Raw genomic sequence first — 12,662 nt, 5'->3', positions numbered from 1 at the left:
TCTGGAATGATTGGAGAAAATAAAATCACTGAAGACTAAAGTTTATGGGAACTTGAATTTAAAAACCTTAGTTGTTAGCATTTGTTACCAGAATTTAACTAAATAGATACATAAGGTAGACTACTGTTATTATTTGTTGCTACTTTGATCTTTCTTTCATTTATTGAAAATATCTACTGAATTAGTCTAGAGATATTTTGCTCTTTGTATGAACCCCTTCATATAAAATTGTCTTGCTGATTCTGTTTCCCGCTTATTAATACCTTTTCCCTCAAAAATTTCAGAGCATGGTCAGAAAAGGAATGGATGTAACATGATATCTTTGAAGCGCTCAAAACACGCGAATTCTGTGAAGATTTGTTTTTTGGTTAACTAATACAAAGAAAATGGATGAATCAGTTTTGCTGGATCTGTTGGAGTGTCCTGTTTGCTTAGAACGCCTTGATGCTTCTGCAAAAGTCTTGCCTTGCCAACACACGTTTTGTAAACGCTGTCTGCTGGGCATTGTGAGCTCTCGAAATGAGCTTCGATGCCCAGAGTGCAGGACTTTAGTGGACTGCAGTGTTGACGAACTTCCCAGTAATATTTTGCTTGTCAGGCTACTGGATGGCATCAAACAGAGGCCTCGAAAACCCAGTGCTGGTGGTGGAACTGGTAGCACAAATGCTTTAAGGGTCCCCATCAACACTGTAGCTAACTGCGGATCAAAGGACCTGCAGAGCTCTCAAGTTGGACAGCAGCAAAGGGTGCAAGCGCGGAGCCCTCCTGTTAGGGTAAGTACTATGAGATGGTGGTATTTTTTTGTAATTGTATCTTTTCCTGCAACATTTCAATACTATTGATGGCCTCTGCTTCGGGGTAGTCAGTAAATACGGCAAAACAAGTATTTTTGAGAATTGCTGTAGCTTTCCAGCAAAGCACATTGGTATTCTTATCAGTATTGGTTTACTGTTATGCAAATATCAGTAATACTACTGCCTTATTAAAACTCTCATTTGTTGAGGTAGGGAGAAGAAGAGCATCTCAATACTTTTAACTGTCTTATTAAAAGGAAGTCAAATAGAACAAGATAATTTATGTGGCAAGCTTAAGTGATTGTGAAAGATAAACATCTTGTGAAGAACACTTTAAATTATTCTTGGTTTGTCAGCTGCAAGATTAGAGATTTTGTTTTGGCTCTTGCACTGTCTGTAATGATTCCGACTATCAGTAAATTCCCTTTGAGTTAGATACAATGAATTCTAAACATGAGCAGGGAATTTACGTTCTTGTTGAAGTTGATGAAGCTTTTGTCATTGGCTTCTAAGGAGCTATGCTTTTACTTCTCTTCCTTTAAAAAGAAACCTTTGGACTACTGTGGTCTGGTAAGTTATTTGTACTTTCAGTCTTCACCCCTTCTTTAATTAGTTTTTCCTCAAAGTATTTTTTCTAAGCGGTTTGGAAAAATCTGTGTACTGTGATGGGAAGACATTGCCTTCTGTCTGTACTCCTGTTCCTTGCAACCTGTAGGCTCAGTAATACCTTATAATCAAGGCTCAGTAGTCTCATTTATGAGTATCCATTCTAGAGCCTGTATCAGGAAATATTTTATGAGATGACTGACCTTGCTCTGTTGCATCTAATGACAAGAGAGAACAGCTTCTCTAAAAGGTTTTGCTGCCCGCTACGTGATGCTTGAGTATTCAGAGTTCCTGTGTTTGAAGTGGAGTTTCTAGTTTCTGAATGGTTTAGGTAGTTTTCTTCCTGTGGAGAGTACTTTAATGTGTATTTGGCAGGACTAATCTTTATTTTAAAGTATGGCTGAATTGATTTAGTTTACCCAGTGAAGGAAGCCTCACACATGTTTGTCCTCAGTTGTACTTACATGATTGGAATATCTCTAAAACATCTTAGATACACCTCTTAAGTTTGCACAAGGACTTAAAATACAGGGTTTTTTCCACTGGATTGTGTTGTTTTTTCTGCTTTGTAGACACTCTCATTATGTTCCTTACTTTAGAATATAAAAATAATAATTATCATGCTACTTCCTGTTAATGGGTTTTGTTCTGTATATGGATTGATTGGTAAGGGAGGAGAGAAGATGTGTTTGTGTGTTCTTGTTTTTTGTTGTTGGTTTTTTTTCTTTCAGAAGGTAAACCTTAAAAAATACTGCAAAGAAACTTCATCATAAATATCGAAACCATCCTGGTCTTCTCCAGAACCTTAAGGTGTTTACCATAATACCTTGCATTTGCAAAAGCTCTTCAGCTTAAAGCAAAATACCTATGTAACTTGATTATACATTTTCATGTTGACTTTTTTAAGTAACTGTGTATTTTCATAGACTGCTCCTCCTCCAAGAAGGCTTCCAATGCAGCAATGTACTGCATAAGTGAATGACTGCACTTCAGAGTTTCTCAAAGCCTTATTAGAAAAAATAACTTGAATACGGGCTATTCTCTAAATATTCTATAATACCCTGTTGTGCAACGTTTGCATTTCCAGATGTTGTGCAGAATAGAAAGTGATAACATATGGAACGTTGCTTCAGTTTATTAGCTGTGCTGTACCATGTGCCATTAAAATTGTGACCATGTGCATTCCTCATGCAATTAACTGATATTCAGTGTATACTAGTGATAGGTTTCAGCATTTTACTGTAAGCTATAATACATCTTTGTTTCTGGGGTTTCACAGGCATTCTTGTGTCTTCTTTCCTTTGGGAGACAGGGGAAGATGATCTCCTCAGCCTTTGTCCACTTGGTCCAGAGCCTTACTATGAAGGCAGTACTTCTAAAAACACAAGCTGACTCTGCGGGATAAGAAGGGGGAGATAAGAACTCTTCCTTTTTCTATACGAAAAGTGGTTGTTGTTGGGTTTTTTTGGTTGTGTTTTGGGTTTTGTTTTGTTTTTTAAAAAAACACAAACAAACTCCAGGAAGCAAATTGCCAATTTAATGGACACTGTTGAAGTGAATGCCCTATTTGTTTTGCTAACTATAACATAGATGGTTGCAAATACAGTTCCTTTCTGGGAATTAGAGAGGAAAATCTGTTTCTAGATGAGTGGCAGAGTCAGATTTCCTAAACTAATTTTGCTGAAAGGGAACTAGTACATGAAAGTTGCTGTTACATTAAATGAAGTGAACGTGGATGAAGGCTGTCAAGTCATAAACATTCTCGTTATACCCTGAAATAATACTAAGTTCATAAATGCCTTTTCAGAGGATGCCATAATTTTCAGAAAAGGTTAATACAGCATGTACTGCAGCATGATTTCCTGAAGTGTGTCAATGACTATGGAGCTGCCAGCCCTGTTACTGCACAGTACTGTGTACATTGCATCCTCCGTATGTATGTGGTGACACATGGCAATAAACAAACAAATGGTTCCTTGAGTCTTAAAACTAATGAAACTGAGTGGGTGGTGGGGATTAACAAATCCTGTGCCTTGTATCTCCCCCACTGCAATAACACTGTTTCTTTCTGTAACCTCAGTAATCTTTCACCACGGTAACAACTGTAGTTTCTCCCTGCCAGTTCTTAACCTCTTTCTATTCCCAGCTATTTTGGTGCATAAAGCCTTCTGCACCTTTCCCTGGGTGCCGTTTGGACAAAGGCGGCATACTTGTTGTACTTGATGGAAAACTCTGTTTGCTGACTGCCCAGCTCTTCTGAGTAGCCAGCTTGCCTGGGAGAACAGATAAGTTAGGCTCATGCTGCAGCTTCCCCTCTGGTATGAATGTGAATTTAATGCTTTTCTCTCTTTTTTTAATTTTTATATATATCTAAAAAAAATTTATATATATATATATGCATTTTTTTAAAGTGAAAACCTTCAGCTAGGTTGACAGCTTGGAATAGCTTTAAGAACAGCAGCCTGCTGTCAAATCTGCTCAGGAGCAAGTTATTGAGGGCTGTTGAGGGACTGCATAATCATGAGTCTTGTTTTCTTCAAATGAGCATATGAAAATTTTAGGGTACTTAAAAATTTGTGCTCATGTTATTCATCTTGTCATTTTCACGAAGTATGTCAAATGGGTATTATCTTAAGATCCTTATGGTACTTTCACAAGGGTATGCTTATTGCAGGAGTCTTAAATACAGCTATGTGCAGAAGTTGATAGATGTTGGAGAGCTGTTCTAATTTCTCTACTGGAAGAGAGATTTAAGATGATACATACTTAACTTTTCTCTCAAATTGGTGTGTGCCGAAGACATACCAGTTCTCCTGCTAGTTTCTTTATAGTCCAAGTCTCTGAAATTAGCACTGTTCTCTCAGCAGTACCTACAGCAGAGTTGTTTAGATGGTCTGAAATCTCATCACTGTTGAAAATATATTTTGATAATGTTTTCAGCTGTTTTCTGGACCAGGTGTAGACAGGAAGAGATAGGTGAATGATTCAAATGATCTCCCTTTTCAAAAGAAAGGCATAAACAGCTCAAAAGTTGGCTGTGCCTAATACAGTTGATGCTTGTGCTGAATAAGTATCGATGGTGTAATTTGAGTATATTATACTGTATGTCAGTGTGAAATCTTATTGAGAAATGTTACAGTGTAGACAATGGGAAAGTTGTAAAGCTTGTCCCTTTTTTTCTTGTTTTTATTCTGCAAAGCTGATAGAGACTTCTGGTGATAGCACTTGTAGTGAAGTCTTCTTGAAATGAGAGGGTAAACGAACATTACAGGCTATTAGAAGATGCTCATCTAGGTGTTAAGGGGACTTTCTAACTGCATCAATAAATTCTTGCTCTGTGTATTGTTAAAACCTTGTCTTTTCTATTGTGAACCCCTACCATCTGAGGTGTTTGTGATAAATACTTTTAAACTGAGGAGGAGATAAAAAAAATCAAAAACAGGGGGTTGTCCCCATGAGTTTCTGTTAATGCTCAGCTGTGTTGCACTGCAGTGTAAACCCACACATCCATTCTCATGCTTGTGTAACATGGGAAAGCAACAGTAAAATTCTAAGTTTGCACATACATACTGCCACAGCAGCGGTCATTTGTGATCCAGTAGGCTTGCCTGGCAACTGCTGAAGAAGCTTTAATGTCAAAAAGGAAAATAAATGGAGCTAGATTCTCTTCCCCCAACCATGGTGGCTGAATGTGGGGCAGTAGGGACAAGGCCACCTTCCAGTCCGTGAGGACTTAAGCAGGTCAGGCTTCCCTGTCTGTTGGACTTGGTGCATGATGTTAGCAGTCAGTCTTCTTTTATCCAAACCACCCTGGAGAAGAGAGCTCAGGGTGGCAGCTCGCACAGTTTGACTGTTTACCAGGATTCAAAAAACTAGTAAGAACTGAAACAACAACTGCTGTTGTAGCCATGACACTTGCTGGCCTATTGACATCGTGGCAGAACTTGGTTGTCAAAGGAAACTTCTTAGATTAGAAAATTTACAATGATTGGAAAACAACAATGGGACTGAAAATGTGTCTTCATAGATCAGTAACTTTTATTAAAGGATTGAAAGTCAATATGGGGATTGCCAAGCATAGCAGCAGGTGTAGTTTGGAGAAGATGTTTAAATCATCTCTGAATAAGAGTTAGCAGAATAAAACAGTACACAGAAATGTCATTTCAGTAAACATCTGCTGGTCGGGTACTCTTAGAAGTGGCTCACATAGTGATAATAGATCAGACGGTAAAGTATGCCGCTTTTGGGATAAAGATATATGTAAGAAACAGTGGCTAATGCAGTTAGTTTGATTGGTGGTTGTGATGGTAGGCTGACAAATTATCACTTGATGATACCTGTTTTTGAGGATAGTGTTTGTAAAAATTTGTACAAAATCTGCTTTCCCCCCTTATTTAAGAAAAGAAACGGAAGTGTATCTTATTGTTGTCTGTGTAGTTTTAATTACGCATTCCTGTGTATATTCCATCCTCTAAAAGTAAGGATTGTCAAGGTGCAACTTTAACATGTGAAATATCTTAATTTGAGAATGTGGAGATAGGTGCCTGTTCATATTTTAGAGTGATCATTTGAAAAAATTTTGGGAAGTCTCTCTCTAAATTATATATGCATGTTTTTTTTCTCACACTTGCTGAAATACTAGATTCTGCTTTGACATTTACAATTACTTGTACAATATTAATTACTTTCCTGGAACACTTCCGTATCCTATATTAAGCTAGACAAACTTCAATGGAGGTTATAAATATAAAAGGAAAATAGACTGTCTCTCATGGTATTAATGTGTTTCCTCTCCAAGATGAGTAATTAAGTAAAGACAAGGAGGATAAGCAAAAGGAAGAATTGTCTCAGTATCCAAAGGCGTTGGGCTAGGATTGAGAGCTTCCGGGCTCTTTCCTGGCTCTGCCACAGACATCCTTTATAACCTTGCACAGAGTCATTCAAAGCTCTTTGTGCCTCTTTCCCATCTGCAGATACGACTGATAGTACTTCGTTTGTTTGACTCGCTATTTAATCTCTATACTTTCTAGGGCAGAGATGGACTTTCTTATTCTGGGTATATCTGTAGGGTGTTTTACAATGGGTCCACAGTCTCAGCTGAGGTCAGTAGATACTGCTGTTAATTCTTTAAATTGTTGACTTCCACAGTACTGTTCATAGTCCCATTTCCTGTACCAAAGATGGTCCAGTGCCTAGTGTTACGTTGTTAAAAGGCTTTAGGTTTTGGATGTTTAATAGGGAATCCCATAAATCCTTCAGTGAGGAAAAGCCAGATGCTTAAAAAAATCTGTGGAAGCTGGTGTTCTGTTCTCTAGCCAGAGAAATCTGCATCTGATGGGCACACTAGTTTATAGATTTGAGTGTGTTTTGAAAAGAATAAAAAGAGAGTATCTAATGTGAATGGTGTTGGTAGTACAGAAATATTTAGTTCCATGCTTTGAACATTGATAGCAATCTTTAATCTGCGAGCTAACACTAATCTGCTTGATAAAATAGCTGCAAAACTAGTGTAATCCTTTTATTTAGAAAATAATTAGGTTTTGAAGTAAGTTGATTTATAAACTAAAAACCAAATCCATAGTATATAAATGTGATACTTTAATCCCCTTTTATTTTGTTTCCAATACCCTTTTTTTTTTTTTTTTTCCTGGTGTATTAGTGGAAGATACTGTTGTATGACTGCTTTGTTTTCAGGTGGAAGAGGGGGCTGTGTTTAAATTGGAAAATGAAGGGAACTAATATTCCTCCATTTCTGCAATTCATTTAAAACCACCTACCTGAAATAAAATGGTGTCTTTCTTTTTTATTTTCCCTCCCTCCATTTTAATTTGGCTGGTAAGTTATAGGTTATTGCTTTACTCAAAAAGCTTTGATCATTCAGAAAGTTTAAACTTGTGTACAAAAGGGAAGTCTAAAGCCCTTGCTTTTAATGGGCTTGTGAAGGGGAGCAGGGTTTTTTTAAGACAATAAAAATATTTTAATTTTTCTTAGAGTACCACAAAAATAAAATACCAATAAAATTGTTTTACATAGGGGGTCCAGGGTCTGGTTGTTAAAGTGAGTCAGTAGTGCTATTGCTGTGTTTCTGTATGCATAGTGTCTGGCTTTCTGCAGTGGGTACCCCTTGTTCGGTGGCTCAGTAGACACCGTGTAAGGTAGGAAGAGCTGAAGGGGCTGACTGGGATGGGGTCTGCTAGAAATCCTTCTCTTCCCCTCTCCTTTATGTGAGTGTAATGTTTTTTCACATGATATTTCCTCTTCTTACCCCTGTGTTTAGTGCATGGATAGGAACTGCAGAAAACAGCGAGCGTGAAACTGCAGCTGTGATAATAAAACTGGAAACTTGTTATGTTCAAAATGTTTGTCTGTCTTTTGGTGGACTTCCCTGGCAGTGCATTTGGCCTTCGCCTCATGATGTGCTTAACACCTTCCTTGGTCTTTTCTTTGGCTCCATCATTAGCCTTTATTCAAATGTTCTTTCGCCTTTGATCTTAGTGTACTACTTCCAAGAAAAAGAAAACATATATTTTTCTTCCCTCTTGCGTCCAATTTATCCTTGACTGTGTCAAACATAGGGAGCATAAAATAAGCAGTAAGGAAGAAAATGTTCTGTTGAAGTATCTGGACTACAGACACTCTTGTGGTATTTATGACTAGATCTGCTAAATGAACGAATACCACAAAGTGTAGGTTAATATTACTGTATTGCTTAGACTTCTTTGGTTTGGAAGTTTTTTTTCTTCTCCTTCAAATCATTGCCTATATCCACATCCTAATGTGGGCAAGATTGTGCCTCAGTAATTAAAGCTGAAATATCAGGTCAGCCTTGTTCATATGTACACCTTGTTACTGCATGTAGGAAGGAAAAGCGTGCATCTGTTATGTCTCAATTCCTGTCAGGTGCCTCTTCTAGTTAGTAGACAGAAAAGCTCATCTTGGAAAATCAGCAGTGAATTCTTGGGTCAGTTGCACTAGATCAGTTTCTTTGCTTTTTCTTTTCATGTCACCAACTGCAAATCTTCTTGGAGAGCAAGGGATTTTTTTGGACAGAAAATGGCGGCTTTGAGGTGAGCTGGATTAATTTTAGGAAGTGAGTAGCTCTGGGGTGGGAGAATTGCACATCCAAGGGCTCTTGTCTGCACTTCTCTTTCCTGGGTATAGAGGGGCAGATGCCTCCAATGCCCTCTGTCTGATCGTCACACTAAACAGTGGGGCAAGTCCTAGAGCCTCACTGCACTGAGTGTGTCTGAATAACTGCTTTCATTTATTCTCATCCCATAGATATTGGAGGGACTGCCATGCAGTTTGGGCATGAAGTCTCTAGCTGGTCACGGTCAGCACAGAAGCAAACAAGTATTTTCTCTTCTGCATGCTCTTAAACATCAGGAAATCATCGGGACTCAGGAAGATGCTCTGGAGATAAGGACAGTCACCCCAAAGAGAGAAACAGAATCCGCTATTTTGAATTCTTTAACATGAGATGCTTATATGCATGTCTTTAAAATGCCATTTGATGTTTCCTGGAGACATACAGGTTTGGATTCTGCAGTTGAGGGGAAAATGAAACACCAAAGTCAAACTCGACTCTTCCCGTTTCATTTACAGACTCGTGACAAAGTGTCTCAGAATCTGACTGTGCTAGGTACATGAAAATTAACTATGGTGTATATGAGCAATCCACTATGAAAATAATTTATTCCTGTACCCTCAGGATCTTACAACTGTGATACTCGTTTGACACTTGTGGCATCAAGCATGTGGTTTGTTACTCAGAGTTAAGTTTCTGTAGCATAAGAGTATGAACACTTCAGAATTTCAAGTAATTTAATTTCTTGTCTAGGTCTTTATTCCTATCTGATTTGCCCCTTGATTAATTAATTCCTTACCACCACTACCTATAGGATAAGCACTTAAACTCTCAATTATAAAAGAGAACCTGCAAGAATGTCTAGTCTACTAAAAACAAGAGCAAGATTCTCTTGTGTGCATGGATGTGCCCTATCTCACGCAAATTCTGTTTGAAACTATGCTGATATGCTCAGCCTTCCATATACAATTTTAAAAATATGATATGAATTTATGGGGTTTTAATTGAACTAAAAGTTCTGATCTGGTGCATAACTGTTCTTTCTGTTTTCCAAGTTGGCATGGTTCTTCAGAGTCGAATATAGATTGTCTGGTTTTATTTTATGTAAATGTGCAAAGTATGATTTTTACAGTTTCTAGCTGGGAAGTATGCTATTAATCATAATGCTTAGCTTTGATCAAAAAGCATTTTCAATGTTGCTTAAAAATTAATACAGGTATCATTCTCCTCCTCTCTGAAGCAGAGTGCTGCCAATGTTGCACAGAAGCCAGGCATCAAGAGTGTCCTTGTTGGACGGCATAACACCTGAAGCACTCCTCAGTCTTTAGTGTGTTCTTTTGTTAGTAAAACTGATTTTGTTTTCATGGCATTAGTGTTCCAGTAAGGTGAGGTAACTCTGCTCTCCTTTTTCTGAAGGAAAGATGTGCATATTGCCTCCCTTGACTTCCTCGTCTCAGCACCTACTTTCAAAATTATACATGTACATTAAAAGCTTTTTAATGGACTGAAGAACTGTTTTATCTTGTGTGAATGACAATTTTACAAGACAAGCTTTTGAAAAGTTCTGGTTAAAGGCAAAAGTACTCACTCCTACCAGACTATCAAGCTGCTGAACTCAAGAAAAGGAATGTAGTCTTATTTGCGTAGAGGAGTAAGAGAATCAATACTGAAGATTTTGAAACAAGACTCTTCAATTATTCTTTATTAGCATGCTACCTTAGTTCTTTATGTTGTAGCCTGTATGTAAAAAAAAATTTGGAAGAATGAGTGATTCTAACTGATTAAAAAGTGTTAAGATGAAAAGTATTCAAAGATAATCAGATGACGATCTGAGTTGGCATATATAGGGCATAGCTGTTTTAGACACTTATTTTAAGCAAATCCAGTAAAGATGAATTCAGTCTACTGTGGTAATGTGCCTCTGAGTGAAGATGAAGGTTTTATTCTGAAGCTGAGAGCTTGCTAAAAGAAAATAGTCTCATAGACCTTGACTTCTTTGTGTATGCCAGTGCCCTGCTATCTCATGTGGTCATCTCTTTCATGAGCTAGATAAAGATCTGAGAGGAGATTCTTAAAAAATTTTATCCATACTAGCCAAGTTAAGCCATTTTAAAAATCTGTTTAATTTAACGCATTTTTAAATCCACAGCCTTATTAAGTTAACAAGCCTTCAGCCTTGCCACTAGGTTCTGTAATCCTCTTAGATCTTTGATCTAAGCAGGGCAGGGATAATCAATAAGTAGATGAATAGATAATCTTTCAGAAGACATACAGGTCTTCCAGAAATAAGCATTGATATGTACACTGAGTTCTGAAAGGTTGAGAAATGCCGATTTAACTTCCACTGAGTATAAGACACATTACCACAGTACCTGTAACTTGAGGGAAAAGTTGAAAGGACTGTCACTTTGTTTTGATGATGAAGGGGGGGATAAAGGATTTTTTAATAATGCATTAATTTCTGGTTTACAGTTCAATAAAATTAGGTTAAATTGTAAATATAGAAAGAGGTAAATAAAAATAACAGGTTTGTTTCCTTGGCATTATGCATATGCAGATTAAAAACTTCTTTGTGGTTGTTTCACAAGCTATCTTTGAAAATCTTTCAGGTAATCAATTTAAAAAACATTAATGCAGATAATGTGGTATTGGCCAGCACTGCAGTGTGCATATTACTTCTGTTCGGTTTTAGTTCTAGCCCTATTGAACTTAAGCTGTGTCTGTCTCCTGAGCAGAGCTCCTGAGATAGTGGAGCTGGAGGAAGGAGGAGAAAACCCCACAGTTTATAGTGGAAGAATTCAACTGAACATGAGGATCCCTGCCAGATATATTCACACAGCACCAGAGTAGGAGCAGAAGTGGATGTGAGGTGCAAGCTAGGCCCAGGAGATACCAAGGGTGACTTTGTGTTTGGAGAGGCTGGCAAAAGAGCTGAACACACGAGTATGAAGCATGGAAGCAATCACTCATGTCATTGAAAGGATGGGAGAAGGCCTCTGGGAAGAGGTGAATGAAAAGCAGAGAAGCTTCAGTACTGATGGGTGATAAAGATCTGAAAGGTCAAGTAATAAGGGAGTGGGGGCGATAGTGAATTATATTGAAAGAAAAAAACCTGTGGTAGTAGATGTGGAACGTTACAATAGACAGATTGGATTAAAAAAATGACAGAGGAGGAAATCGGAACACATGACTTTCTGCTCACTGGAATTGAGTTACAGACCTGGTCAGGTGGTGGTGCTGGAGGAAGAAGTTGAAGAGGTATGTTTGATGTTTGCAGATGGTTTTGGAAAGTATCAAAATAGAAAAGTTGATATAGAGGAGTTGGCTAGATAAGAGATGAGATCAAGTATTAAGTGTGTTGACTCACAAGGCATCTGTTTCCCTCCAGTATGTGTGTATTTTAATGTTGAAATACTGTGGTTTTGATTTTTTGTTGTTTATTTTTAAATAGTGAGACATTTAGAATATTCACTTGCAAAATGGTTGAAGAACTTCCTATTCAGGACTGTAGGATTATTTCTGGCATATCTCTCAAGCATTTTGAGATTCTTCACAGAATTCTAAGCATGTCAATTTTATTACTAGTAAACTATTCTTATAGTTCTTATTGAACCAATAAAGCTACAAATTTAAATCTTCCATTTAATGAACTGAAAAAGAATTTTGGAAAAGATTTTCAGAGAAGGAAGAAGAAAAAAAAAGCGTTTTGTTCACCTTGCTTCCAAGTTTCCTCAGTCTTTTCTGTAGTCCTTCAGTTAGTAATAGCTGAAAATAAGGATGTAAACACCCTACTGACATTGCAGAGCATGGGTACAATCAGGTGCTATTCTTTTGAACCTAGTCATGACAGGTAAGAATTAATTTTGTGGGGCAGGTTCTCCAAGCAAAGTAGTGGAACATTTTCAGTATGTTTTCAGTCCTTTGGAGCAGCTCACCTTTCTGTAATATGGTTAAAAGAAGAACTATCTAGACTTATGTTTTCAAAATACTTGATTTTTGTTCAGTAAGGGGATTTGTGTTTATTTCTCACTAATAAGTGGAATTGGTTTTTTGGTGGAGTAATAGAATAGCTAGTGGGCTGTTTCTGGAAACATTCCCAAAACACTTTACAATTTCAAGAAATATTTATCTTTTCATGTTAAAAACCTCCAAACCCAAAAAGAAACATAAGGGTC

The 12,662-nt window shown here is 37.5% G+C and overlaps 1 protein-coding gene across 2 annotated transcripts in view; it reads left to right on the top strand.

Annotated features, from left to right (window-relative positions):
- SH3RF1 (SH3 domain containing ring finger 1) overlaps positions 1–12,662 on the top strand; it is a 91,172-nt gene that overhangs the window by 1,363 nt on the left and 77,147 nt on the right. For both annotated transcript variants that reach the window (XM_056346167.1, XM_056346176.1), the window contains exon 2: positions 285–773. In XM_056346167.1, the coding sequence (XP_056202142.1) occupies positions 387–773 (387 nt within the window). In that variant the 5' untranslated portion in view covers positions 285–386. The remainder of the gene's footprint in view (positions 1–284; positions 774–12,662) is intronic.

The sequence above is a fragment of the Falco biarmicus genome, chromosome 1 (genome assembly GCF_023638135.1).
Source record: "Falco biarmicus isolate bFalBia1 chromosome 1, bFalBia1.pri, whole genome shotgun sequence".
Taxonomy (NCBI): Eukaryota; Metazoa; Chordata; class Aves; order Falconiformes; family Falconidae; genus Falco; species Falco biarmicus.
This window is presented reverse-complemented; position numbering and strand designations above follow the sequence as displayed.